The sequence below is a fragment of the Lepisosteus oculatus genome, chromosome 5 (genome assembly GCF_040954835.1).
Source record: "Lepisosteus oculatus isolate fLepOcu1 chromosome 5, fLepOcu1.hap2, whole genome shotgun sequence".
NCBI lineage: Eukaryota > Metazoa > Chordata > Actinopteri > Semionotiformes > Lepisosteidae > Lepisosteus > Lepisosteus oculatus.
Window position 1 is genome coordinate 37,351,469 of NC_090700.1, and position 26,531 is coordinate 37,377,999.

General features: G+C 40.5%; 1 protein-coding gene across 1 annotated transcript in view; it reads right to left on the reverse strand.

Annotated features, from left to right (window-relative positions):
- Positions 1-3,178: 3,178 nt before the first annotated feature.
- kcnc4 (potassium voltage-gated channel, Shaw-related subfamily, member 4) overlaps positions 3,179-26,531 on the reverse strand; it is a 37,817-nt gene continuing 14,464 nt past the window's right edge. Inside the window, exons 2-3 of the mRNA XM_006628533.3 lie at positions 12,064-13,000; positions 3,179-11,345 (exon numbers count right to left, since the gene is read on the reverse strand). Coding sequence (XP_006628596.1) covers positions 11,125-11,345; positions 12,064-13,000 — 1,158 coding nt within the window. The 3' untranslated portion in view covers positions 3,179-11,124. The remainder of the gene's footprint in view (positions 11,346-12,063; positions 13,001-26,531) is intronic.

The following is a 26,531-nucleotide window of genomic DNA, read 5'->3' on the forward strand; positions in this document are numbered from 1 at the left end:
CTTTTAAATTGGTGAATGGACACTGGCTTAAAGGAACACAAATGTCTGTAGAGAAGTCATTCCTACCCACTGTAAATTGTAAACACAAAAAATATATATAAATCATATATACAGCATATACTGTACACTCATATGTATTCATATATATAGTACCTATACCAGTTAGAAAATGAACAAGTTCCTCCACAACTGAAACAGTGTGTCTTCTTCTTTTGTGTCACTTTTCAGCCTGGAATTAATTTCTGTATACTGGCGATACTAGCTGTTGCTTGCTTTAATGAACACTACAGCGCTCTAGTTTCAGATACATACACCCAAAAGAATGTAAGACTTCAAGTCACTGCCTTTGGATAATTGTTTAATTGCACAGTGTTTCATTGTAGTAAATGACTGGAAATTTATCTGCCACAGGGTTCTTTCAGAGTCTTTTGCGATAGACGCAGGGATGCTGGTGGTAAAATGCACTGTTCAAATGAATTCTGTTACAGGATTTCTTCCCAGTAAGATGTGTGGCCCTGTGGTGGCTTTCATCGTGTAAAATTACATTTCCATACAGAATTCTAAAGAACGAACAGAAAACAAGTTTACAAATGTGCTTTTACTTTTAATATATTTATGAGTGACAAATGCATTTTTTCTGCACCAATCAAATTCAGATTTTTGCCTGCCAGCAACTTAGAAGAGCAACGCACATACCAATTTATAACTGATCAGCAACAGTGACAGCAAGATAATTTTATCCCCAGAAAGAGAATTTACTTTTAATTGGAGATTTAGTTTCAAACGGGCAATCATGTGTTTTTCTTTGGCTCTCGTTTCATTTTCATTGCTCGGATGAGTCATGCTGTTCCATGCACACTAACCCATCCCGCTATAAGTCCCTTGCCACTCTCTACAGCTCCAGCACATCTCATCTCCTATGACAATGAGGCTCTAGGTCCCCCTGCACAGGTGAACACTTGGAGATGACATTGAGAGATCGCAGTAATTAGTATTACCTGTCCTTCAAACCCTCAGTGGGAAGTTCCTATAGGTATTCACTTCTATACCAATGTTTAAATACTCATGCAATGAATGTTCTAGATCACACGTGTAAACGCATAATCTTCCATCACATAATCAGAAGACAGAACAGCACCATCTCAAATGCCCCCCTCCCCCCCAAAAAAAGTAATTCAGCGGTGTTATTAATGTGTCATAAAACACAGTTTACCTTGTGTTGAAAGGACTACAATTATACAATGCAAAAAACAACTTGCAGCCACTTACCAACATTGAATTATGGAAAAGCTGATCCCACTGCGATCAGGCTAATTGAGGCAATAAAAAATAAGCATATAGGACAAAAATATTGGCTGATGGCACATGGTTCTCAACGCAGATGAAAATTGTGCAATGAGCCACCAAGTTATTTAAAATACAAAATCAAGTGTATCCTACTTATAATAATTGCCTTTCCAAAGATGTGCAATACAGAGAGAGCAGGGGCCATTATCATATACAACACACTACGACAGCCAAAAGAGCTTGATCCAATTTTTAGACCTATAATCATTTAAAATAATTGAATCCACCCAATACAGAAAATACCCTATATTTTGGCTGTATAACTTTCTTCAGGTGATGAATAAACCTGAAGCCTTCTTTGCAGAATGGAATGAACCTTTACTTGTTCCTTATGCATCCTGACACAGCTACTGTACTTACTTGAATATCAGAAAACTATTCCTGGTAGGGCTCTTGTGATCCAGGGCTTACTCCCATTGCAGGGCCATGGTGATAGCAATTATATACAGTAGAACAGCCAATCAAACCTAGACAGCATGTCTCTTGGAGATGGGAGGAAACAACTTCTTGCGAAGGCCCATGCAAACTTCGGGACAACGTGCAGTTTCCACACCAAAGATTACCAGGCTGGAATCGAACCCGGGATCCAAGCGCTTTGAAGCAGCAGCATCAACTGCCACATCCCCTGTGCCTCACAGTGAAGAAATCCATCTTGTTTTGCATTTCCCTGTGCTTCTGTCTCAGTGAGTGCGGATCCCACATGTTCATGCTGAAAATGATCAATAAATAAAAGAATGAAAGACAACCCCCGCAGCAGGACACCCTGAGAAGAGGTGCTAATAACTCTTTTTGCGGGCAACAGAGAAAGCTAAAGTGTCAAATTCCACCTCTCCAGCAGGTTGGAAATATCAACCAGCATTGTTATAGAGCATTAAAAAACACTTATGTGGATAGGATCCACATCCGATTCTACAGCAGTGTGAAAAACCTTATAATGTAAAATACTGGACTCCATCCAGGCTTCTGATGTAAATATTCTGTACAGACTCCTTTAACACTTTACTTGCCAGCTTAGCAAAACTCTACAGCAGAAGTTCTCAAGACATATCTTAGAGGTGAGAGACACACACCAAAAAATAAACCTCACACCTGAAGAAGGCTCTACGGCCGAAACGTTGTGTTTTCTTTCTTCTTTTTTTCCAGCATGGAATAAACCTATTACTTGTTCCTTTACAGTATATCGATGACCCCTGCTCAGTGAGTGTCAGCAAAAGCAAGCATGAGATTTTCAGGCATTGCTAGAACAGACCTCAACGCCATATGCTCAATACCACAATTTAACAATCTGACACATTTGTGAGAAGCTAATGCAAAGGTCATTATTTTTGACAGAAATATATTAGCTGTTTAATGCGCAAAACCACGAATGTCTGCACAGTTTAGGCAGGTTAGGAAAAAAAATGCTTTTTATTTTGGAGGACGTTGCCCCAATTTTTCCCCAAGCGTAGGTCTCGCATTTGAGATTTGTGATGTTGTGAACTGCTCTCTCATGTCTGGACGGCATTACCTGTAATAGACACTAATGTGGGTATACAGTAGTTCTGCCAAACGAACTCTGGGAGAGGATGGGAAGTACTGTAGCTCTCAGCTGTGATAATGCTGGATTGTAAATGGGAGGTGAAAGCACCTGAACCTATCGACCTCCAAAAACTGCAAACCTGTTGTAACTAAAGAAACTCCTGAAAAAGCCTCTCATAGCGTGGGAAACCTACACAAGCATTTTAACCAGCAGCACACGAGCAGAGGTCAAAACCAGAAGCAGGGATTACTGACAAGATAAAAAAAAAGATGATCACTGTGACAGGAAAACAACACAGCACAGCAGATAAAATTGCATTTGGAAATTCTTTTTATTGGTATTCCGGCAGAGATGCATAGAAATACATGCCTACAGGATACAAGATTGTAACCATATTGCCTTAGACACTTGTTACAGTATGTGGCAGCTTCAGGAGAAATCACCCAAGGCAGCAGCCACCAGAAGCACTGGGCTCCAGGGAGAGAGCCCAGTACTTAGAGTGGCTTGTCTCTGAAGAAACGTGCTGCTTACCCATTTGGTGCTTAAAACACAACAATAAAATAACCGCAAGCAGTGCAAACCGATAGAATACAGCACGGTGTATCCATCTAGCTAAGCGTGCTTCCATCCTGTAAGTACAGTACTTTGGTCGGATAGGTAAATTTCGAACAGCAAGCTGATTGCTGTGAATCTTCATCGGCTGTAGGACCTGAATAGTGTAACATCACATGGCTACTTCCTCATACTAAGAAGCGGTATTCAGTTACCGCTGGGGTCGGGTTTCAGTTACAGCTGGGTTAAGACAAAAACAAAAAAGCAATCTAATAATAATTCCTTACACTTAAATAGAATTCTTCTGGACAATCCATACAAACTGCTTTACAGGTACTGGGGACTCCCCTCCACCACTACCAATGTACGCACATACAGTCATAGTGTGCCACAACGCTCACTACACAGCTAACAGTGGGGAGGAGAACACAGTGATGATGCCTGTTCATAGATGGGGATTATTAGGAGGCCATGACTGGTAAAGGCCAGGGAGAAACTTGGCCAGGTTAGGGTAACAATCCTACTCTTTTTGAGAGACACCCTGGCATTTTTAATAAGCATGGAGAGTCAAGACCTTGCTTTTAAGTCTCATCCAAAGGATGGTGCCCCTATCACTATACTGGGGCATTACAACCCACACAGACTGCAGAGTGAGCACCCCCTACTGGCCCCACTAACACCACTTCCAACAGCAACCTTTGCTTTCCCAGGGGGTCTCCTATCCAGGTATGGACTAGGCTCACACCTGCTGAGCTTCAGCAGGCTGCCAGTTGTGAGTTGCACTGACCTCTCCCCCTCTTCCCTTTACAGACTGAGACATGGATCTTGTAACCATTTACTGATGATATTATTATTAAAGTGCTGACAAACTCCAGGAAATGGTCATTTTGTTATCTAAGTTAAAATATTATATAACGTACATATAAAATCAAAACTTGAAAAAACAATCAAAACCCAGCTTTCACTGTTTCAACACAGGACCTGAAGGTAGCCTTTGATTTTACGACATAAAAATGCCAATGATAAGTAATTTGTAATGTACGATAAATGTACGCAGCGTCTTCAAATTGCTGATGTGGTCTCTTCTTTGACCCCATCGATGTCGCTGGGCTGTTTTCAGTGGAACCTCATCCTCCACAGCGCTTCTCGGGCTCTTTGGTAGATTGTTTTTAACTGTCATGGTTTTTTTTTCTCGCTGAGGTATCGCACGCTGTAGCTTGGAAACACCGTTTCTAAGAAATATAGCTCGTACTGTAAATTACCGGCGAAGGAAGCAGCATGCGTTCACACTTTTACTGTTATGTTTTAAACCAGGTAAAACCATCCAGCCGACCAGAATCCGCGAGACAATTTGGAACAGAGGATAAGAGATTTGAGTCTAGTTCACAGTCACAAATTACACCGTAATATTCAAACACACATTTCCATTGTATTCTAGGATACATTTAGTACGTTTTTATGGATGAAAGCCTGACTTGCACTGAAATACCGTCGTTACATGTTCTTTTTTCTTCCTCAAAAGAAAAATAAAATAAAGGATAATGAGCAACAGTTGAGATTGTCCGTTACACAGCTGAAACAGCATTGTTACACCAAATGCGTGGCGAAGGTTCTGCGGCAGTTTTAACGTTTTTTTTTTCTAAAATAACTGTCGCTGGGTAACTTTAACTCATGAGAAAATGTTAACAACAACGTTAACAATGTTTAAAGAGTTACTTCAATTGAATACACCTAGTTAGATGTTGCCTATATATCAATTACACTGAAGAGGTTTGCTACTTTCTGTCATGATACACGTTGTACAGAGACATTCCATGCAGCACATGCAGAACATTGGAAACAGACAGATGTGTACACAGTGATGTCTTTAGAAGCAATTACATCATAGTCAGTATAGGAATGTCCCACCACGAGAGCACTGATATTTCGATTTTGGAGAAAAACATTCCTTTTTGAAGTTCTCGGGGTAACACTATTGCACTACCAACTTCTGTCCAGTGCTTGCTCACCCTCAACGCGATCGCTATCTGTCAGGACGGACGGCTCTCAGCAGAAGACAAGAGGGCGTCGCTGCAGTATCGAAATACAGAAGAGTTTGAAAACAAACAAAACATCGCCTGAAATCCCTTTTCTATTGCACATCAAAGAAGGATAAAGCTTAAGAGAACCATTTAATTCAATTCTGAAGTACAAACCTCAAAAAATATTGCTGCAAAAATATACGATCCTTTCTGGAAAAGCAAGACAAGTATTGCTTTTGGTAAAACGGAGGAAACACAAAAAGGAAAGTGTTTTGTCGGATTTCTTTGATTGCAGATGTGCAAATGTGCAAAGGCAGAATGAAAACTTAACGGCAGCAATTAGAAACTTTGCTTTTTTCAAGGAAAACCAACATTAGTAGCCGCAGATCATGAATTTGTGCAGGTAAGAAAGGGTTTTCTCAATAGACTGATTAATGAAGTTGTCATCACTATCGCCTTGCTGATACTGAATTACAGTCTAAATTAAAATGTCAACAACACGTTTCATCGTCTTTGTGCCAGAACGTGAATATTACATCACTGTGACTGTGGGTTTGTGCAGATATAGGTTTTGCAGGGAACCTGTGAGCAAACAGCTTTTGTGAGCTTCATTAAAGCATCAATGGGGAGCTGTATAGGCTGACACTGAGTTTCGAAGTTCAACCCCAGCAGGAATAACGTACAGTATGATGACATAACTGATCTGTTTGCAAAACGTCTGCTTCAGTGTGTCACGTATTGAGTTAATCCGCGTTATGCTGTTCAAAGATGATAAAAGAGAGCAGTGCTCTTAAATTTCTCCAGAGTGCTTTCTTAAAAAATATCATAACTAAAACACCTAAATCAACAGCGCACTCCAAATTCGGCTCCAAAACGATTTCATTGAAATAAACGAAGCAAGAAACTTTAGGCCATTTCAGGAGGCCGTAAAGTTAAAGGGTTCATTAAAATACATTTCTTAATAAGTTATCAGACTGTTCATTTACTGGGGAGGTATTCAAAGACAGAAGGCGAACATAACTTATATACAAAAGGGAGGCTGAAGCAACCGAGCTAAGCAGGAGTATCCAAGGTTTATATATCATACAGTGTCTGCGGGTGTGTTCTATACAGCAGAGCCCGACAATATAACCTCTTTCAAGATTCTGTCTTGAAAGCCATCAACACACACAGACCTGGAGAACAGCAACATCTTTGGAGCCGAGTCCTTGAACCACACACCTTTCATCAGATTTGAATTCGGAGACCTTGACTAAAAAAGTTGTTCTGAAATAAAATGAAGAACTCTGGATCAAATATATTTACATATGCATAAATAATCTTTGAAAAGCAACAGGAACTCTGTCGCTTCGATAACGACTGTTCCGCCTTAATTTATTATTTCAAAAGGAAGCGCATCCCCTCAGCTCTTTTCAAATGTATTCCTTTGTAACTTCAGCTTGTTAAGGTCAGCTTTCTAAATTGAGTTTGTGCAGTCTATTTGGATCGACAATGGCCGATATCACTGTTCACTGATATCCTGCAAGACAAGGCCGACTTTCGGGGCCATGAAAAACATGTACTGTATTATTTTTAAAAAGTCCGAAAATCCCAGGAAGAACCCTTCAGAGGAAACCACGTGGAAGCGTCACCTTGGAATAAAAGCTCAGTCTACCCCTCACGTCTTTATTATCCCTGTTACTGACTGATATGCATCATAATTATACAGTAATCATCCAGTAATTAATATGTCATTAGTAAGTAACTAAGCACTTAATTGGGTTTACAGTTATAAATAGACTCGGGAACAGGGCATATTTTCTTTATTTAGAAACAGTAACAAAATGGTTTTTCTGAGAGTTTTTCTTTTTTTAAAAGTAAAACACCTAACAGGAGGCCTTAGAGCACTGAAAAGCAGCAGTACATAGATAATATTGTGATCAATTTCTGTCCTTTTGTAATTATCAGTAAACCTAGGTGAGATTACATGTCAAATATAGGGATTTAGTTTCAATCCCAACCCACATGGCAGAAAACTAAGTGGAATTAACAACCAAAAATAAAATACTATAAATGTCTTCCACTTATACCATTACATCTGGAAGAATAGCAGCTGGATTGTTTTTGAAGTTTTCATTGGAGAGTTATTACCAATATCATTATTGATAATTACAGCATAGCACAAGCCAGTTGCCTTTTGCATTTCCACATGGAAAGATTTTGCTGTGCATTTTTGAAACCCCCATCGCACACCATGTTCATGAAGAAACCATGGCAACCAGGGACAGGACCAATTGGGTAAATGATGCAGGGCACCTTCAGACTGGCATGTAATTGGATTGGCTGTCCTGTGCAGAAAACCCACTGAGGTATAATTAAAATGATCTCTACGGGAAGGGTTATACACAGAATGACAGTACTGAAAGGCGCTACTCACATCCACAGGTGAGAAGGAGAATCTCCTCTATGTCAGGCTGAGACAGTTTTTAAGATGCAGGAGGACAGGTGTGGCAGCAGACATTATTGAACAGATTGATACCAGCCCCATGCTACAGTTTACTTTGGATTAAATCTAGTTGACCTTACTTGATCACTTTTATGTCTCAACACCACATTTTATCTGTCAAAGCATTTTTATTCCAACTGTGATCAGTGTTTATACATTGAAGACTGCAAAGGATATTCTTCTCAATCTAAATTTAGCCACATTCACAGCTGTACGGATGGGAATCTACATTTTCCAAAGCTCTTTATCCAGTAGAGGGTTGCGGGGGGAAAGCAATGGGCTAGAGGAGGGATACACCCTGGACAGGATGCTGGTCCATGCCAGGGCACACACAGACACAAGCATGCACACACCCACACTGGAGCCAATTTTACAGAAGCCAATTAAACTGTATACCTATTAAAGTATACCTTTGGATGTTGGGAAGAATCCAGAGCACCTGGAGGAAACCCAAACGAACATACAAACTCCATGCACATGACCCCCAGGAATTGAACCCGGGACCCCAGCACTTCAAGTCAGCAATGATAACAACTATGCCACCATCCTGCCCTCTAGTTATCCGATCACAGTTAATTATTCAAATGATGATTTGTTGGAATATCCAGAAGCATGGGCGGTAAGGGGTGACAGCACCCTGGTCAGGACACTGCTCGTTTGCAGAACCCCCTTACTCACAGGACTAGAGAGGCACTAACTAACTCAGCTAGCATGTCTTTGGGAGGAGGGAGGAAACCACATGGCCACAGGAAGAACATGCGAACTCCATGCAGAGGGTTTCACAGGCTGGAGTCAAACACAGAACCCAAGAGCTATCTGTGTGATTGTGCGTCTCATGGAGAGCAAGCTGGGGTATGCGAAAAGACAAATTCCTATTGCAGAAATTGTAAAGGGTTAATAAAGTGATGTTATGTTAGCTATGAAGCTCACGAGTCACTGAGCTGTCCTAGGCATATACAGTTGTTTTACAGGGGGCAGGGGCAAAACAATACAGCAGATGCTAGAATCCTGAGGGATTCACTGGTATGACTGAAATCAGGGAAAAAAATATTTTGGACAAATTAAATAAACAAGGTAATTAAGCAATTACATCATGCGCTGGAGCAAAAATTCAGAAGTACCCCCGAGTGTAATAAACAAAAAGAAGGCGAAAGAAGCACACACACACAGCTTACACACACCGCTCTCTTCTGTTGGAATGGCTGAACTAAACCTGAAGCTGCTCTAGCCTTCCAGAGGATAGAAAACAAAACAGAAGCTGCCTTTTCCTTCTTTCCTTTAAGTTAAGAAGTGGAAAGATTTCATCTCTACGGGGACCTGCCGACTGAGATACTCTTATCAGCTTGTTTGTCTCGACATTATCTTGCTAATGAGTTTTGACTGAAGTCTGCACCCAAACAATATCAGCTTCCAACAATCACCTCCCCCCAACACACACACACACACAGCACCACTCTCAGCCTCCTTAAGATTTGGCCAATTGCAGATAAGATGGTAAAACTAAGTGTGCTCACCAGAGTGCTTGCTGAGCCTGACAGCAGAGATCCATTCTTTCCAAAAATAGGGCCTGAACTGAAGCTTTTGTGAATGAATGCACAAGAAACAAAATGTGGAGCCAACACAGACCTTAGTGCAGAGATTAAATTCTGCTTTTGAAAATCTATAGGGAGTGCTTCTAATTAAATACACCTTTTTTCCCCATTCACATCCCCTGGCCTAGCATACACATCCATACAACCTCAGAAGACACTTTAATATTTAATTTGTGCAAACCTGAATACTTGGTCTGTAATTACTTTTTGCCTTATTAACAAGAAGGAAATGTACAAGGTTTAGTGCAGAACAGTTATTTCAGAGAGAGAAGAATAAAGGGTTTTTAGTGGCTTTTTATTAAGATGATGGGTTTGACTGGTGCAGCAATAAAAACGTCTTCTGCAGTTCTTCGACAAGCAGATCGAGTTGTAGTGCTTAGTTTCAACAAATAAAAGCCATATGCTTATTTGAAAGCTTCAGTTGTACCCATTTAAATTAAATATAATCTCCAAATCTATGTACTGCTGCTCTTCATTGGAATTCCCAGAGTCTTAGACACTATCAAACAGCAAATGTTTGAATTTCTCCAAGTAATAACAATCCAAACATTAAACCCAATAGATATATTACTGGAGTATATCGAAACTGAGTGACCATTCAATTAATGCCCTGCTGTTAAGAAACCCATGTTGTCCAATTAATGTTCACCACAGTTCTGAGATTAGCAGCAACATTCCAGAGCTGCCAGATGTGTCAGGGAAAAAGTAATTTCAGAAAAAAAACATCTTCTTTTAAAACAGGGTTTTTTAATGCACATTTTTTCATTAAGGTGACTGGCTGTAACATGTATCACGCAGAGCAATAACTGCAAGTCAGCCAAATTAGTTTGTACTATAACGATGTGACTGGCCAGGTATTAGTAAGACAATGGGTATAGCATACCTATAAAGAAGGCTATAGAAAATTAGTTTTTTTTTGTTATAATAGGTACAATTCTAAAATACTACTTCGAAATTGGTATATAATTTAAGGGGTCTAGAATGTTTTGGTTAGCTGTTAATAACTAAAATAAGGCAGAAAATGAACTGAGCTGGCAGATAAGTAACAAACTGAAGTCCGTGTAGATGGATTTCTGTGCGTATATTGATTTCAATTTTCTGTTAGCCACCTGTCCTCTTGAGACAGGTTTGCACACGCATGACTTGAGGCAAGAGGTGAAGTGAACGACAGGGATAAAAAAAAAACATCTTATGCATTTCACCCCTGCAAGGAGAGAAGGTAGAGGGTACTGAAGTACATTGGAAACTGGCTGTCGTGCTTGTACAAATCCGCCCTTCTCTCTCTCCTATCCCAGATCGCATTGGTTTTCCTCCTAACCAATGCACTGTGGCTCCCTCTGGGCCTGGGAATGTGAAGACATACATGTGGAGTAATGCCCCCAAACTCTGACAGAACGAAGGAGGTGTGTGAGCAGAATGGGCCCTCCTGTTTCCTGTTAGTCCTCACCGCTTCTATGCAAAGAGTCAGTCAGTAAAAGCAGTTCCTTTGCAAATTGGGCTTGACTGGGAAACTGAAGAAATCCAGTCAGTCAGGGCCGCATGGGAGATGGGTGGAGGGGAACTCCCCAGGAGGGGAAACTGGCCATCAAGCCTATCCCACACACTGTCCTATAGGAAGTTCTCTTTTCCGTTCCTCTCCCAGTTACCTGTACCCGTGCGGACACCACCGTCGGCAGCGCAGGAGAACTCTCCTGCTGTCAACAGGAAGCAGGTGGCCTCTTTCTTGTTCTTCTCCCTAGTGCTGGAGCGTCTCATTGGCCACTTGTCGCCAGGGGACAGGGGCTCCTCTTCTGACATGACCACACCAGCATCGCCATTCTGCTTGGAGTCTGTCAGACCAAGAACAGGCCAGGTCACGATGACGTCATAGTCACCACTCTCACTATTGATTGGTACTGAAATGTTCTGTATTTTGGCTGCAGTTACATTTACCTAACATTTTACAAAAAAACAAACCACCAAACATTACAATAAGTGCCTTTGAACTTTAAGATACGATTCTCAGATTAACATTAAAAAAACAAGCCTGTTTGGTTCTGCAAGGTTCATTGCAAATACCCAACTAGATGAATATTTAAAAAGCAGCAGATAAATATATTCCTTCCATGTTCTGGCAGATTAAATTTTTTATATTCTTTGATATTAAGTTCTCCCGTCTTTTTCACAATCAATTTAAAAATCAATCAAGTTTTAATTGCTTTGTGCAATTAGAACAAAATCACAATAGATTGCACATTCTTTAAATGATGTTAGGTCACTCCTGTTCCACCCCCATTCAATCCCTACTCAGAGTGCAGGGCAATAAGAAGGTGAGGCTCAATACTCTTCTTCATGGAGATCACTGATCATTCAAGTTACAGCAGCCAATCATACCTAACCTGCATATATTCGGGAGGTGGTAAGAAACCAGAGAACCTGGTAAAATCCCATGAAAAAACAGGGTGAACAGGCTAGATTTGAACTCGAGATCTTGGAGCTGTGGAACAGTACTGAACATGTGCCCGTGTCTTTGAAATTTTAAGAGTTGATTTGAACGGTACTCCCTACCTGAGCGATTCCTTCCGATTGCCTCCTCTGTTGCCAATGGACAGGTGTCGCTCTGGGTGCTGTCTCGGGGAGAGCTGCTCATGGACTTGCCAAAGGTTGGAGAATCTGGCTGGGTGTTAGGATTGGGATTGTGCTTTTTCTTCTTTTTTGGCAGCTTCTGCTTGGCCATGGCCAAGGAGTAGTACATCCCAAAATTGTTGACAATGACGGGCACGGGCATGGCAATGGTCAGCACACCCGCCAGAGCACATAGAGCACCCACAACCATGCCTGACCATGTCTGGGGGTACATGTCCCCATAGCCCAAGGTGGTCATGGTCACCACAGCCCACCAGAAACTGATGGGAATGTTCTTGAAGTGAGTGTGTTTGTTGGCCATGGGGTCAGAAGACGTGGCTCCTATCCTCTCAGCGTAGTAGATCATGGTAGCAAATATTAGGACCCCCAGTGCCAAGAAGATGATAAGCAGGCAGAACTCATTGATGCTGGCCCTCAAAGTGTGGCCGAGCACTCTCAGGCCCACAAAGTGTCGTGTCAGCTTAAAGATCCTGAGGATCCGCACAAAGCGGACCACTCGCAGGAAGCCCAGCACGTCCCTGGCTGCCTTGGAGGACAGGCCACTCAGCCCCACCTCCAGGTAGAAGGGCAGGATGGCCACGAAGTCAATGATGTTCAACAGGTTCTTGATGAATAGAAGCTTGTCCGGGCAACAGATGACACGCACCAGGAACTCGAAGGTGAACCAGACCACACAGACGCCCTCCACCATAGTCAGCACAGGCTTGGTCACCACTTCCAGTGTCACCACCCATTTTGTGTTGTTGTGGACAGTCACAAGCTCTGTGCGGTTATGCAGCTCATTGAAGGCCTCGTGCGTCTCCAGGCAGAAGGTGGTGATAGAAACCAGGATGAAGAACAAGGACACAAACGCAATGATCTAGAAGAAATGAAAAGAACTGTCAAAGTGCAAGCACGGCCCTGGGTGAAATAATATTATACTGTAGCTCTTGTAGTTCTTTGCAAAGCAAGTATGGTTTTCATTGCATGTGCATCAGTGATCTTCAGGTAGCGCTATGTACTTTAGTAACATGCAATTCTCAATGGAGATCAAAGGTGAAACACAAACCGGAGGCCACAAGTGAAAACTACACAGAAGTGCATTTAAAACTGAGAAAAGGAGGCACTTCCTAACGCAAAGAGTTGTAGCTGTTCTCTGAATTATTTTAAGAAACAGCTGGATGAGCAACTTTTTTATGTTACAGAACACAAAAAGAAATGCCACTCTGTAAGTTTATGGGGAAATAAGGTTTCAGAAATGTATGGATTTTTCATGTGTGGAACACAACCAGCCCATAAAAATAATAATTTTGTTATTATGTAAAAGGTGATACTTTTATAAGCGTAACTGTAACTTCTAGGTTGCTTGCCTATTTAATAATTTTGCTATTTAGATACTTTATCTAAAACCACATAGAGAAGAACATTCTCTATGTTAAAAAAATGCTGATTATTTTCATATGGACCAAAAGAAAAGAAAGACATGCATTTATTTTTAAAGTTAATTAATTTTAAATTAGTTATGTTAAATTGGCACACTAAAAGAAATCAGATGTAATAAACAATGTTTTTACTGGGTGTTCACAATATATGTTGATTAAATTAAGGACAACTAAACTATTTTTGTTATGTCTTTAACACTGACAAAAATAAGAAAGTAGGAAACCCCACAATGTAATATTAAGGAAACATGAATAGGTAGCTAGGATCAAAACACAATTTAATATAAATTAAAGCTTGACAATCCAATTTGTGAAAAATGACAGATGTCACCTGTGAAAGCGTTTAAAATCTTCCTTCCCGCTCTATTCTGTGTAGTGATGTCCAGTGTTCTGACACGGAGGGGAATCCTGGGACTAATCATTTTCTACCATGGAGACAGGATTTGACTGAAAAGAAGCTATGGTATTTAAAGAAAATGAACGAGCTGATAAAAAACCTTCAACCACCATTGAGACATGAATCGAGTCCCGAGTTCAACTACACAGAGAAAGGAAAAAGGAATGTTTTGTGAAGACTGATTTTTTTTAAAATCACATTTCTGCACGTTCACTGGAATGAATTAATTTATAATAACAGGTTTAATAGATTAGTTTACTCTTGTAAAGAACCATAGTTTATGTACTGTTTGTTTTGCACAAAAGAAATTGAAAAGACTTTCTACATTTCCATGAAATGTTACTAAAACATAAAGTGGTTTATTTCAGGTGTCATAAACAATTGATTTTTTTTGCATTTTTAAACTACTGCAATGATTGTGACTAGAAACAGGGAAATTAGGTCAAAAGAAAGAGGCAGTGAGGAGAAAAAGACCCATTTAAAACCTGCATTTGGCGTCCTTGTCACAGCAAATATTATTCATCTGAGTGCAATTTTAAATGAAGGAAAATAAACCTGGCATAATAAACCTTGACATATCATAAAATGAAAAATGGATTTAATTAAAAATATTTAATGCAAGGAAATAATGACTGTGTAAAAGGCTTTCCGATAGTGTGCATAGAGAGCATTGCACAGTACACACAGGCTTATTCAATTAAGTGTGAATGGAGAGCTTCTGTTCTTCCCTTCTGTAATCAAACCCTAGCCAGCATACATTAAAACCCACAGTGTTGATTCTAGAGATAATGGAATAAGATATAATCACTTCTGACAATTAATTAGGCGAATCTTTCGGTAAACAGACTGTATAGAATCCAACCCATGTGCTTTGCAAAACAACAACACACAAATAAAATTCGAGCAGTGAGTTGTGCAGGGGTTTGCATTTTGCAGAAGAAAGAAGCTTCTGGGGAAAAAGCCCATACTGTTGACAGTTAATTTGATAATGCAACACCTGTCCATAAAAAAGGAGGCAAAAATTGAACCAAGCAATTACAGACCAAAAGAATCTCTTCTATCACAAACCTGTGTTTGGAAACAATATTTAGAACAAAGCCTCAGGATCATCTGTTGGGCGATAGGATTATATGAGAGTTAACATGGTTTTAGCAGCTGTTACAGACAGAAAGAGCATACTGTAGGATATGGCATATTTAGATTTTTTAACTGCTTCTGATAAAGTTCCATATAAAAGCTTAATTCTTAAATTGAAGTCCTTAAGTAAAGAAGTGCATGTATTTGGATTGTCAATGGATAGAAACAGGCAGGACATACACTATTAAGTTGTGAAAGCTCAAATTGGGGTGATGTACAGTAATTGGAGGAGTATCACAGAAATCTGTATTAAGACCACTACTCCACCTGATTTCAATGAATGCTGTATCTCGTGTAGTCAGTACACTATTAAAAGAGATTTAGGAAAAAAATAATAAGATGACATTTATTGTACACAATTGCAGTGCATTACATTCAGATAGCAAAAATGTAAACTATGAATAAGGTTGAAAGCACCAAGTTAAAAAAAATCAAGCTTTGAAAAAGTTGTGTTTATACTGACAAAAAGGTTAGGATATATACAGTATATTTGTGTATAATCTGTATCAAAGGATGTTTCTTTACAACTGTACAATGTAACAGTAAGATTACATTTTAAAATATTCTACTCAATTTTTGGTCACTATGTTGCAAAAGATATTGCTGACCTGGAGTCAGTGCTGAAAAAAGTAAACCAGGCATAAATGAATATCTAATTCTGCAGACTGAGGGAAGTGAATCTTTGTAGTTTAGAAGAGAGAAAACTACATGGGATCCTGATTCCAGTATTTTAATTCCTGAAGACCATGGGCAAAGTTAACCCACTAGATCTCTCCTGTATCAATGGTGAAAGACAAACCAGAGGAAGAAGCCATAGGGAAGGGCACTGCATACAATGACCCTCAGATAGATTTGCTATTAGTGACCAAATGGACTATATGGGCATGCCATCTTCCTCATGTTCATTACCCTTCTGATGTTCAAATGCTGAGTTAAGTTCTATGATAAGGTGATCCAATGATTCCAATGATCATCAGGACATATGAATAATCGCCTACTTTAGGGTGTGATCTGAGATCAGACATCTCACTTCCCTGATTTTTAATGCAGAGGAGATCAGCCAAGTTATGCATCAGGGAGGTTGAAAGCATGAAGAAAATGGATCAAGCTGACAACCCTGGGAAACGGAGCTAATGAAGTTATATGAGCTTAAGCTGCAAATGATCGTGAATGTTGATATGCTAACAATATCTCACTGGGCACCAGCTAGAAGTGATTCTCAATCAGAGATTTATAAATAAAGCGAAGCTGTCAGAGCCTCATAGGCTGCAAAGCACAGAAAGGGCGACATGCCAAGGAAACGTGCCTCTGAAAAGAGCACTTCCTTCTTCAATTCCCACTTTGGTTGGTAAGAGAAAGTTCAGGTCTACAGAGGGTAGATGCCGGCATGGCCTCTAAACTTGCTGAGAATTGCATTGGTTCATAATTGTAAAGCAATCTGAGCTGATTGTGCTAAATGACAAAGTAACTGGGTAGCTAGTTTTGTTCCTGCAAAAGAAGCAGGGTTTCAAGCCCAGTGGCTACCCTGTGTACAGGAGCATTTTCTTCAGAGCAGCAGTAAGGCAAACTGTAAGAAAACAGGATGTTTTCCACCAAAAAGTGGACAGTGCAGTGATTGTTCTGGAAATTACGATCATGAGCCAGTAAATGCCAATGAGAATAACTGTCAAGGACACTGGTACTAGCCAGGTATTTGTGCAGAGAATTACTGAAGAAATGATTTCGCACACGCAATCACTTCAGGGCAGATGTTATCAGGAACAGATGTGTCAGGGTGGAGAAAAAGGGGGGTGAAATGTATTGTCAATCACGGTGATGACACCAAGAACTACTATTTTTATCACCTGGAACAAAGTCTTGAGCCACCAAAATATGAATTCCTAAATTGAGAAAACATTTGACTAGGGAATTTAAACTTCATCTACTGTGTTGCAGTATAGGATGTTGTATGAGTGCCTGAGGCCATAGTGAACACACAGCTCTATATTTCTGACCTCTATTTCTGACTTACCTACTTAAGCAATCAACTACCCCATCTCTTTATTTAACGTTATTTAACTGAGCCCCATCTCTTTATTTAACTAAATAATTCAGATTATTTCAATTTGTTTATCTATAATGGCCATCCGGACTGCAGCAAGTGGTCCTCCAGTGTATTATTCTTCCAAGGCCTCTACAGTCACCAGAATGCAGATATTTTCAAAGAGGACCCTTGAATCAATGATCTTACCACAGCATGCTGCACAGCCACAGCTCAAATAAGCTCGTTTTGGAATAAACTGCTCCAGCTGATGTGGCATCAGTGCAGATCGTTAAGATACACTTAACAAACAACCACGTTATGTGCTTTGAGGTCATCCAGGACAGTAATTGCAGTGTGTATGTACAGTAGTATTAGCTATCGTCATTTTCTATTTGAAAGCTGTCAACAAAATCATCAATCTTGCTGCTATAGTTATCCTTGTATGAAAACAGGAAAGGAAGAAGCTTTGAAGCATTATGCACTTTATCATGCTCTCTAACCTGTTTTTTAAAACAGGTTTCTTTCTCCCTTTCCAGGACTTGGAAGACCCACCGGCCTTACTCTGAACCCGGGCTCTGCTCTGACATCTTGCACTGTCCTGCTGGACCCACTCTCCCTGCAGCCTCGTGCTCTCTGCTCAGCGCTGGCCCTGCAGGGAGTCGCCAGGTTCACTTGCCTCACTGAGGGCTTTCTTCTCTGCCTGCGCTCCAACTGCAGGGCAAGCCCGAAGGGAAATGGACCACTTTCATAACAGCCAGAGATGCTCGTGAAAGAGAACGTCCTTTAAAAACTGAAGAAAACTACAGTCCATTCTGGACTGAATGTAAGCTGATATATTTCCCTAGGAAACTGAAAAGCAATGAATTGTCCTGTGATGGGAGGCCAGCTTTCTGGAACAGCAGAAACAGACACTGGGAGGCTCCAGGCCACAAGGTACTCAAGAGATATTGATCGAAACCTGTCAGGAGACGAGGTGCAGCCACCACAATCAGAATTCACAGATTCTTTTGCTTTTTTTATATTGCTAATTTCAGCTCGGCTCTCTACAGCGGGACAAGAGAGGAGAGACTCATGCACCTTCCTCAGGCATCACCTGTCAACTTTCACAGTGGGAGCCAAACTGTACCAACAGCACAACAGCAGGATCGGCTGTGACTGGAAGAGTGCTGTGTCTCTCACTGGGCGCACACTGCCTGCTCTTCATAGTTCAGAAGGGCATAGGTAACCACTGCAGGGTACTGAATGTCTGAAGATACTCTGCCCAGCTCCACTCCTCTAACTTCCACGGTACTCAGCCACTATATAGGGAATCCTAGCTGCACAGACCTGAGCCATCAATGTCGGCGCTACAGGAATCAAATGAAACCAAAACATAAACGAATTTACTATATCCCTCCTACTTTTCACACTTAAATATCCCATTTATTTTTTTCTGTTACAATTTTACAATGTCTACTGCTAAATATTCCAGCAGAAAAGCACAGACTTTTTGGATAGGATGGATAGAAATATGGGAACAAAAAAAAATATTTCCCATCTTGTTTCATTACCAGTATTTCTATGCACCTGTATGAGGAGTCACTCGTGTATGTATAATTGCACCTTTTAGCAAGCATTGTCTTATCAATGTACGATTACCCTTAAAGGGAATAATAACAGGATGATTCCATCTTATATCACCCCTGTTAGAAATTAAGATTTTCACATTTTCCAGACACAAAATGTTTAAATCCACGAAACAATGCTGGATTCATGGATGATGCAAAACTTTTTACCCTAGTTACAGGAAACCTTATCCAAAGGAACCACTTTCACTTAATACAAAATACAGTAGGTCATTGACCTAGCCTTCAGATCTCTTTACATATAGCTAAAGTATGAATCTTTCATTCAAAACCAATGCCATGAACATTTTGCACATCCCCTAAAACTTGAGCTCAAAAATCTGTCTTTGAGGGGACTAGCCTAAACAGTGACATACAAATGTTTGCCTGGAAGCCTAGATCATTAGGCGGAATTATGCATTGCTTTCTCAATACCTCCCGCCCACAGTGGCATATTTATTTCTTCAAACATAATCAGATTTGATTGATTTGGTTCCTATTCAGAAGCTCTGTCTTGACGTTTGCATGTGGAACTGTAAGTGCAAGGCATTCTTCACTGGCTGCCCTCTGCTTCTAGTGATTTCAGCTCGTCCACTGCTGCAGAGCCGGCAGATTTGCCTCATGCCTCATCTCCGGCAGAATCCCTTCAGCAGCACAGCAGCCCCCCATGTCCTCCTGCGAAGCTGGGCTGGCAGACACAGGCCGTCTCGGATATTACAGCACATGGCTGCTGGCCAAGTCTGCTTTCCACAGAGACGTGCGCTGTCTTTTTATTCCGGCTTTATTAATGCAGGGAGTAACAATAACCAAAAGTAAAGGCAGCTGGAGTAAAATAATTAAAACAGTGCTCACAGATCACACAACCAGCACCAAGGTATTTTGATAAACAGGTGTGCGTGCCTGATATTTCAAGCTCATATTACAGTTAACAGGGAGTTATAACCCAATGCACAGGAGACTGGTTTACACACTCCTCTGCTCATTGTATGTTTGTGAGTCCCCTGTGAATTGCTGTATCTTGCTACAAGACAGGCCAGCATACTTGGAATTGGTGTTCTCATGTGTTTCCTGGCTAGTTCATATGTTGCGCTGTCTCATTATTATGTTCTTGCTGTATGTACTCCTGGGTAAACACCCTGATTGCTGAATACAGTGCTATGCAGCTATTCCAATGAGCAATAGAATACACAAGAGGGCAAATTATATGAGAATAGAAAGTAAAAGATATAAGCCCTCTGGTTTCTGGATACAATAGTCAAACTAAAGTGGCTTACCCCCCTCAGTTCTGATATCTACCTCAGCATTTCTTTTGCAAAAGAGAAAACAGTATTGTCTAACCTTGCGGGTTGAATTTGAGCTTTATTTTGGGGATTACGCCTTCATGTTCCTCCGTGCCTGCGTCCGGTGCTTCAAATGGACTTATAGAAAGAAGAGGTTCAAGTAACACTGCTAATACTCAGTTCTGCACATGAGATCCCTCAGCTCCTGTAATGAGCTCTGGCAAAAGGTTTTCTATTGTCCCTGTTGCTTTGTTTGCATCTGCTGGCTATGGAAATGCCAAGTCCTGCCACCACACCGTGCCACAGAATGCCTGGAATACATCTTATTTCGGACAGAGAAGATTATTTATGGCTGCAGTCCTCTGAGCCCTGGTCATTAGACTGTGCCCACGGCCTGCTGCCAGACATACAGGCAGAAGAGGATGATGCCACACCCAGTCCTGGTCATATCTACTTATCTGAATATGTCCTGCTGTGCAGCAGCTGTTGGTGCAAAGCTTTTATCTATACTATTGCATTGCATCTCTACGATTTTCCCAGAGCCAGAAACCATATCTTAGCAAGGTGCTCATTATAATGAAGAAAACAGACTGATGCTTAAAGGCCATTGCTTAAATACACCACTATACCCACACTGACATTTATTTCTACAATAAATAGAATAAAGCAGCTTGTGCCTTTTTTCTTGTACCTATTCTGGCTCATCTGTGAAATTCTACTGAATGCTTTCGGTAATGCAGTTTAGTTGGTTTTGAAATTCGAATACCTAAGAGCACTGAACTACCTCTGGCAGGATACTTGCACTTTGAAAAGACAAAATCCTTTTAAAAAAGTTCAACCTGTTTAACTACCATATTTGCAAGGATTTCATGCCATATATTTGTGCTAGAACTACACATGAATAAAGCAGTACTTTCTGCTAGTATCCCAAGTGTTCATTCATTCAGGACACATGAAACAGATAGAGGAATATGTGTGATCACTCCAGGAAGATATCCAGACTCTAACCCCTGGCCAATTCACAACCAGCGCTAGCTTTCCATCATATCTAGAGTCCTTTCTGCAAATTTACGCCTTTGTGTCTCTCCATACATCTTTCTGTCAAAGCACCCACTGTGTACTTGACAGCTTGATTCACTTCGTTTATTTATCTATTTATTTCATCCATCCAGGAAAGTGTTACGTTCATGCATTTAAAAAAAATGAGAGAGGAGAATGTACACCAAGGATAAATTAACAACCCATTTATCAGGTTGTCGGATAAATTCAGCTTACAGCCAACAGTAAATGAGGCGAGAGATACAACAATTTCCTATAAACATTCTCTGAAGGGATGGAGTGGATTGAACTGGGGCCTCGTCTGTCTTAGCTCCTGATTGTCTGTGTGCGTGTGCTTCGTCTGGCCTGAACTGTATTGTACACATTGCCGTATATGTCCACGGGATTATAAATAAGTGTGACGCTTGAAAATACCGAGATCAGTTCAGCCTGATTGCATTCTGAACAGCACGCCAGTAAGTAAATGCATCTGAAAGAAAAATTTCAAACAAATTGCATGGTGTTGTTCTTCCCAACATAAAGCACAATGCAAATTCCATTTGATTCACAGATGAAGCACTTCATTCATGATGAGAACATTACAAATAATAATTCTCTGCCTTTAGTACTTTTGAATTATTCATTTTATGTGTGTAATGGTTTCAATTTCCTAGGTACATCAGGGCTGTAAGGGGCTGCCCAAATTAACAGTACCCTACACCAAGTTTCAATGTTTCACCCTTGTTGCAGTTCATTTCTGAAGCTACTGCAGATCCATAAAGCCTACTGTACATTTCATTGTCTGCGAATATCAATTTTACCATCTGAGAACAAACATGACAGCACACACCTACAAATTATTTCATTAAGGGAAAAAAAAGTTGGGTCGTGACAGATTGACAGAATCAAATCAGGCAAAAATAAAAACAAGGGTGGGCTCTTGAGTGGCTTATCTTTTGAAAACTCTCTCTCCAAGAGCACAGGTTGATTTTCATGGCCCAGTAATTAGGTGACTCCTGACCAGAACTGCCCATTGTGGAGGCACCCAACTAGCTAAGCTCCACCAGGGAGTGACTGGCAATAGCCAGGGATGTCCTGGAAACAGGGACTCCTGCAACCTGTCAAGTGCTTGCAGGCTTGCCGTGACATCTATGAGAGACTTAGAGCTGATTGGAGGAGCTTCAACTCTGCTGTCAGGCACTGCAGCGCTTGCAAAGTGTCAAATAATGAATGGCTCTACAGGTGGGCATTGCAGGAGCTACAACGTCTTATTCTCTCCAAGGCAAGTGCGTCTCCTGCCCCCTACATAATCCTGCTGGCATTCGGATAATTAAATCTGGACTTGACGAGCGAAGATTTCCTTTATTTCAATATAAACAAATTATAAATCAAGTCAGCCATGATGCACATTTCTATTTCTAAAGCGTACCAAAGCAATCTGGAGTGGTCAAACACAGGCCTTTCAAACCAGTCTGACTATTAGTGGTGTAACCAGTTTGTAGACAGCTTGCCATTTGATATATGCAGTACTAGATAATCAAGCTACCCAGTGATCAAAGACCTGCACTGAAACAGATTGCACAAGATGATATTTGATTGTTCCTGCTGTATGCCTTAAAAAAGGCTTTTTTTTTTACAATCAGCACTTTGCACTATTGCATTTATACATGGCTGCGATTCTTATTAAATTAACTTAGAGTGATTATTTGTCATCAAGTTGTTTGGCTTGATAGTGAACTGGTTGGGCAGGCACACTTTATATTTTTAAGCCAGCAAAACAAAACAGTCATGAGCCACCCATTTCCCCTGCGAGTCAAGAGTTATGACGCCACCCTGATGCGGCCTGTCCAAATGACATCTTCTGTTCTCAGAGCCGAGATGCCTTTGCAGAAGCTCTTTGTGCTGGATATGTGAATCACAATAAACATCCATCCGTCTAGGCAGAAACTAAGTACACAGACCCACGCGAGCTGCAGGCAACAAGTATCAAATTAAATAAATTACAAAATTGAAGAGATATAAACACCTCCAGTAGCATGCAATTTTTTAAAGGTCTTGTTCAGACAAAAACACTGTTTTACTTGCAGATTACTAGGCACTGTTTCTAGATAGCAATGGAGAAAAAGAAAGTGGAGACAGCCTATTGAGCAGTCTGACTATTCTATTTCATTACATTATACAGTGTATGATCCCTAGCTTGTTGACGTACTGACAACAGAGGAATGGCTGTCTTTTGCAGGTCTTTAGCCTGCCAGCAGTGTGGAATAGTAGTTAGGGCTCAGGACTTCTAAGCACAAAGTTGTGGGTATACCACCTAGGTAGGGCACTGCTGTTGTATCCTTGAGCCAGGCATCCAGCTTTGGAGGAAAGTTTCAGCCAAATAAATTATTAATAATAAGATTCCCTTCACTATTCCCACAAGGTCTACAGACAGAGAAACCCCATATTTAGAATCATGTTCTTTCTGAAAAGAATAAAACCTCAGTTTGAGAATTACTCAGCAGGAGAATGAATTTGAAAAAATATATATATTGTCAAATACTGAAACTCTGCCCGAGCTCTAAGATGTCTGCTCCATAGCTGTCAGCACCGGGCCACTGCACATGCAGAGTGACAGAAGAGTGCTCTGACTTCAAAGCTCCTCGCTTCTCAAACAGTTCCAGGGGGAATCGGAAACAATTTTCACATGTCCACACTAGAAATAATGGCTTTTAACACCAGGCCATAGCTAAAGGGCATTTTTTTTCTTTAAGGTGGAATACCTGTAGAGACCAAACAAGGTGCTCTAAAAACCTTCCCAATTCATGGAGTTCTCTCATGGGGGAAAATGTTCCTCAATACAGCAAAAGTGCCTGCTAACAGAACTTTGTAATTGTGTCTCACTTGCACTGAAAAATGAAAGCATTGTGAGGATAAGCCAGGTGTGAACTGAATTGTCAAGCTTTGTATTATTGTTAAAAAGCACCATAAATTATTAATGTTAACTGAATGGGAGAATAACACTAACAGAATTAAAGAACTCAGGCACTGTTTTCATTTTGTGATCTGTCATCAAATAGAAGGGCAGATTTTTATCTTGGCCAGTGACAAATGCACTGGCAGTTTTTCTTCTTTATTCATGGCGCTGCCAAAGCCAAGCACCACAGATATGATTGAAAAAGCTTCTCTCTAGATTATCTGCATCTGGCTCTTAGTTTTGGCACATTAAAATGCGATCATTTCAAAGATAAAAATAGGAGATACATTGGGTTAACTCAGGAGAGAAAGCTCTCAGGCTTCTTTTACCTCCCTCTACTGAGAATAAATTAATTTCAGGGGCACTATGTGAAAGAGAATATTAACAAATACAGGTGTGAACTGCGAGCAGGTGATGAAATTCAGAGACAACCAAAGCAGCAGTACAAAACGATAAGGGAAAAGCATGTAGAGGTAAAAATGAAAGGGCATTCAGCCTATCTAGCTCATTTGATCACTAATCAATTAGAAGGAAGTCAGGATACGTTCTTCAGCGATTTGACTGTCTTGATCCAGGCTCCTCAGCCATTTGTGTAATGGTCCTGGTCAGGGTCTTAAACACAAACCCACTATTATTTCTTTACTTTTGTCCTCTGGTGTCCTTGCACATTCTTAACTCCCTAAAGTTCCCCCTTAATTCAATTGGTGAATCAATTTCTCACTTCTCCATCTGATCTGCTGTGTAGGAAGGCTTCAGGCACATAATAGAAAATGTCATAAACGTTTTAACAAATAAATATCACCCAGGTGGGAGCTGCACTTCAGTCAAGGATGAAGTGGGTCCTCTTCTATATGCTGTGTATATATAAAGTGCTTGGGAGTCATTTGGAATGAAAAATAAATTATGAATGTAATGTAATTAAAACTTATTTTCAACGTGAGAAAACCAGTGTTTGAGTGCTTGAGATTCCTTAATTTCAATGAGGAAAGTATAAACATAATGTTTTAGGACACTTTTTAGTGCACACTACATAAGAGAGGTTAGTGAAGTTGACTGAACCAGGAATATCACCCAGCTATTTTCTGAAATAAAAATATATCTCTTAATACCTATAAATAATATATATTATTATTCACCAAAAAGCAAAGTATTCGTAAATAGGAAAACAAGATCTTTAAAGAGCTGTGGCATGTTGCTGGACTTGATCTAATTTCATAGCATACAAAACTGAACTGAAATCATAATAACAATTATCATACAGCATCACTGCATAAAATGAGCTTTTTAAGGCACAGAAATTCAGCCAAAGGCACTTGATAATGAAGTGATTTTACAGTTTAGCCATTTTAACTGTTTTGTCTTTATAACATCAGCTGTGGGCTTAACAGTTCTCCTAAGCACTTGGTTTAGTTAAGCACTGAATGGTTTATAACCAGGCTCAACAGCAGAGCAATCTGCACAGTATCCTTTCCAAAGCACCGAGGGATGACAGCGGCACACTGAGGAGCTCAGAAAGGCAATTGCCCTTGGTCATAAAAGGCACAGTCAGACACCTTAAAATAGCATATAATGGAGTCAAGGTTTCTGCTCTGACAAACAGTAAAATCAAGAGTGGTGACATTTTGCACAGGTTTTGCACAATTTATAAGGCGGACAACCTTCTCTCCCTTTATTACTGGATGTAGAAAGGAGGGTCTGAAGTTCATACTTCTCCAGTTTTGGTTGGAGATTTAGATTAGTAATTGGGCATCACTACTGAGATTCCCAAATACTGAGCAGTCTATTTTGTATTGCAACGCAATCTGTCCAGAAAGAAACTGTTGCAATATTGAGGAGGGGTTGACGAGACAGTCAGAGCTATTCTAATTTAGTTCAAATGCAAAGCAAAAATTCAGAAACGTTGAGCCTCTCCAGTTGTAGAACCCCAACCACAGACTGTAGCATACTTCCATCAAGATATCAAGGAGAGATGTTTTTGCACTATACAACTAGATCTTTCTTGCAATGCACAATGTTTAGGTACAGTAATAAATACTGCATTGGACAAAACGGTGTTAAAGCCCTGATCCTAACATATTTTTATATTTCCTAAGGGATACATTTAAATACCAGTGCATAACAACGTTCTGTGACAAGAATCCTCAGTAGGGTTAGTCAAAAGGCAGTTCATTCCAATGCTGAGTAAACCAAAGATCTGTATTGGAATATACAGTAAATTGAATATGTCAAATACCCCTGCCTTACAGACGTTGAGCACAGCCAGCTTTTTAATTGATTAATTGACTGATAATGAGTAAATTGGATAACTTAGCACAGGACCTGTTTTGGCACATGTGTTGGACAGCAGCCCCTGTTCCGCAGCCTTTGCTACACAAAATGCACCAGTACAAAATGCACTGTACAGCAACACCGGCCAAGCAGCACATTAAAGACCAGTGGCAGGGGCAATTAATAATTCATTCCCCTTTGCTGGTTGAAAACAGGCCTGTTTACCGCGCGCTGAACAGCGTGCTCCTCCCTAAAGGAAACTGTGG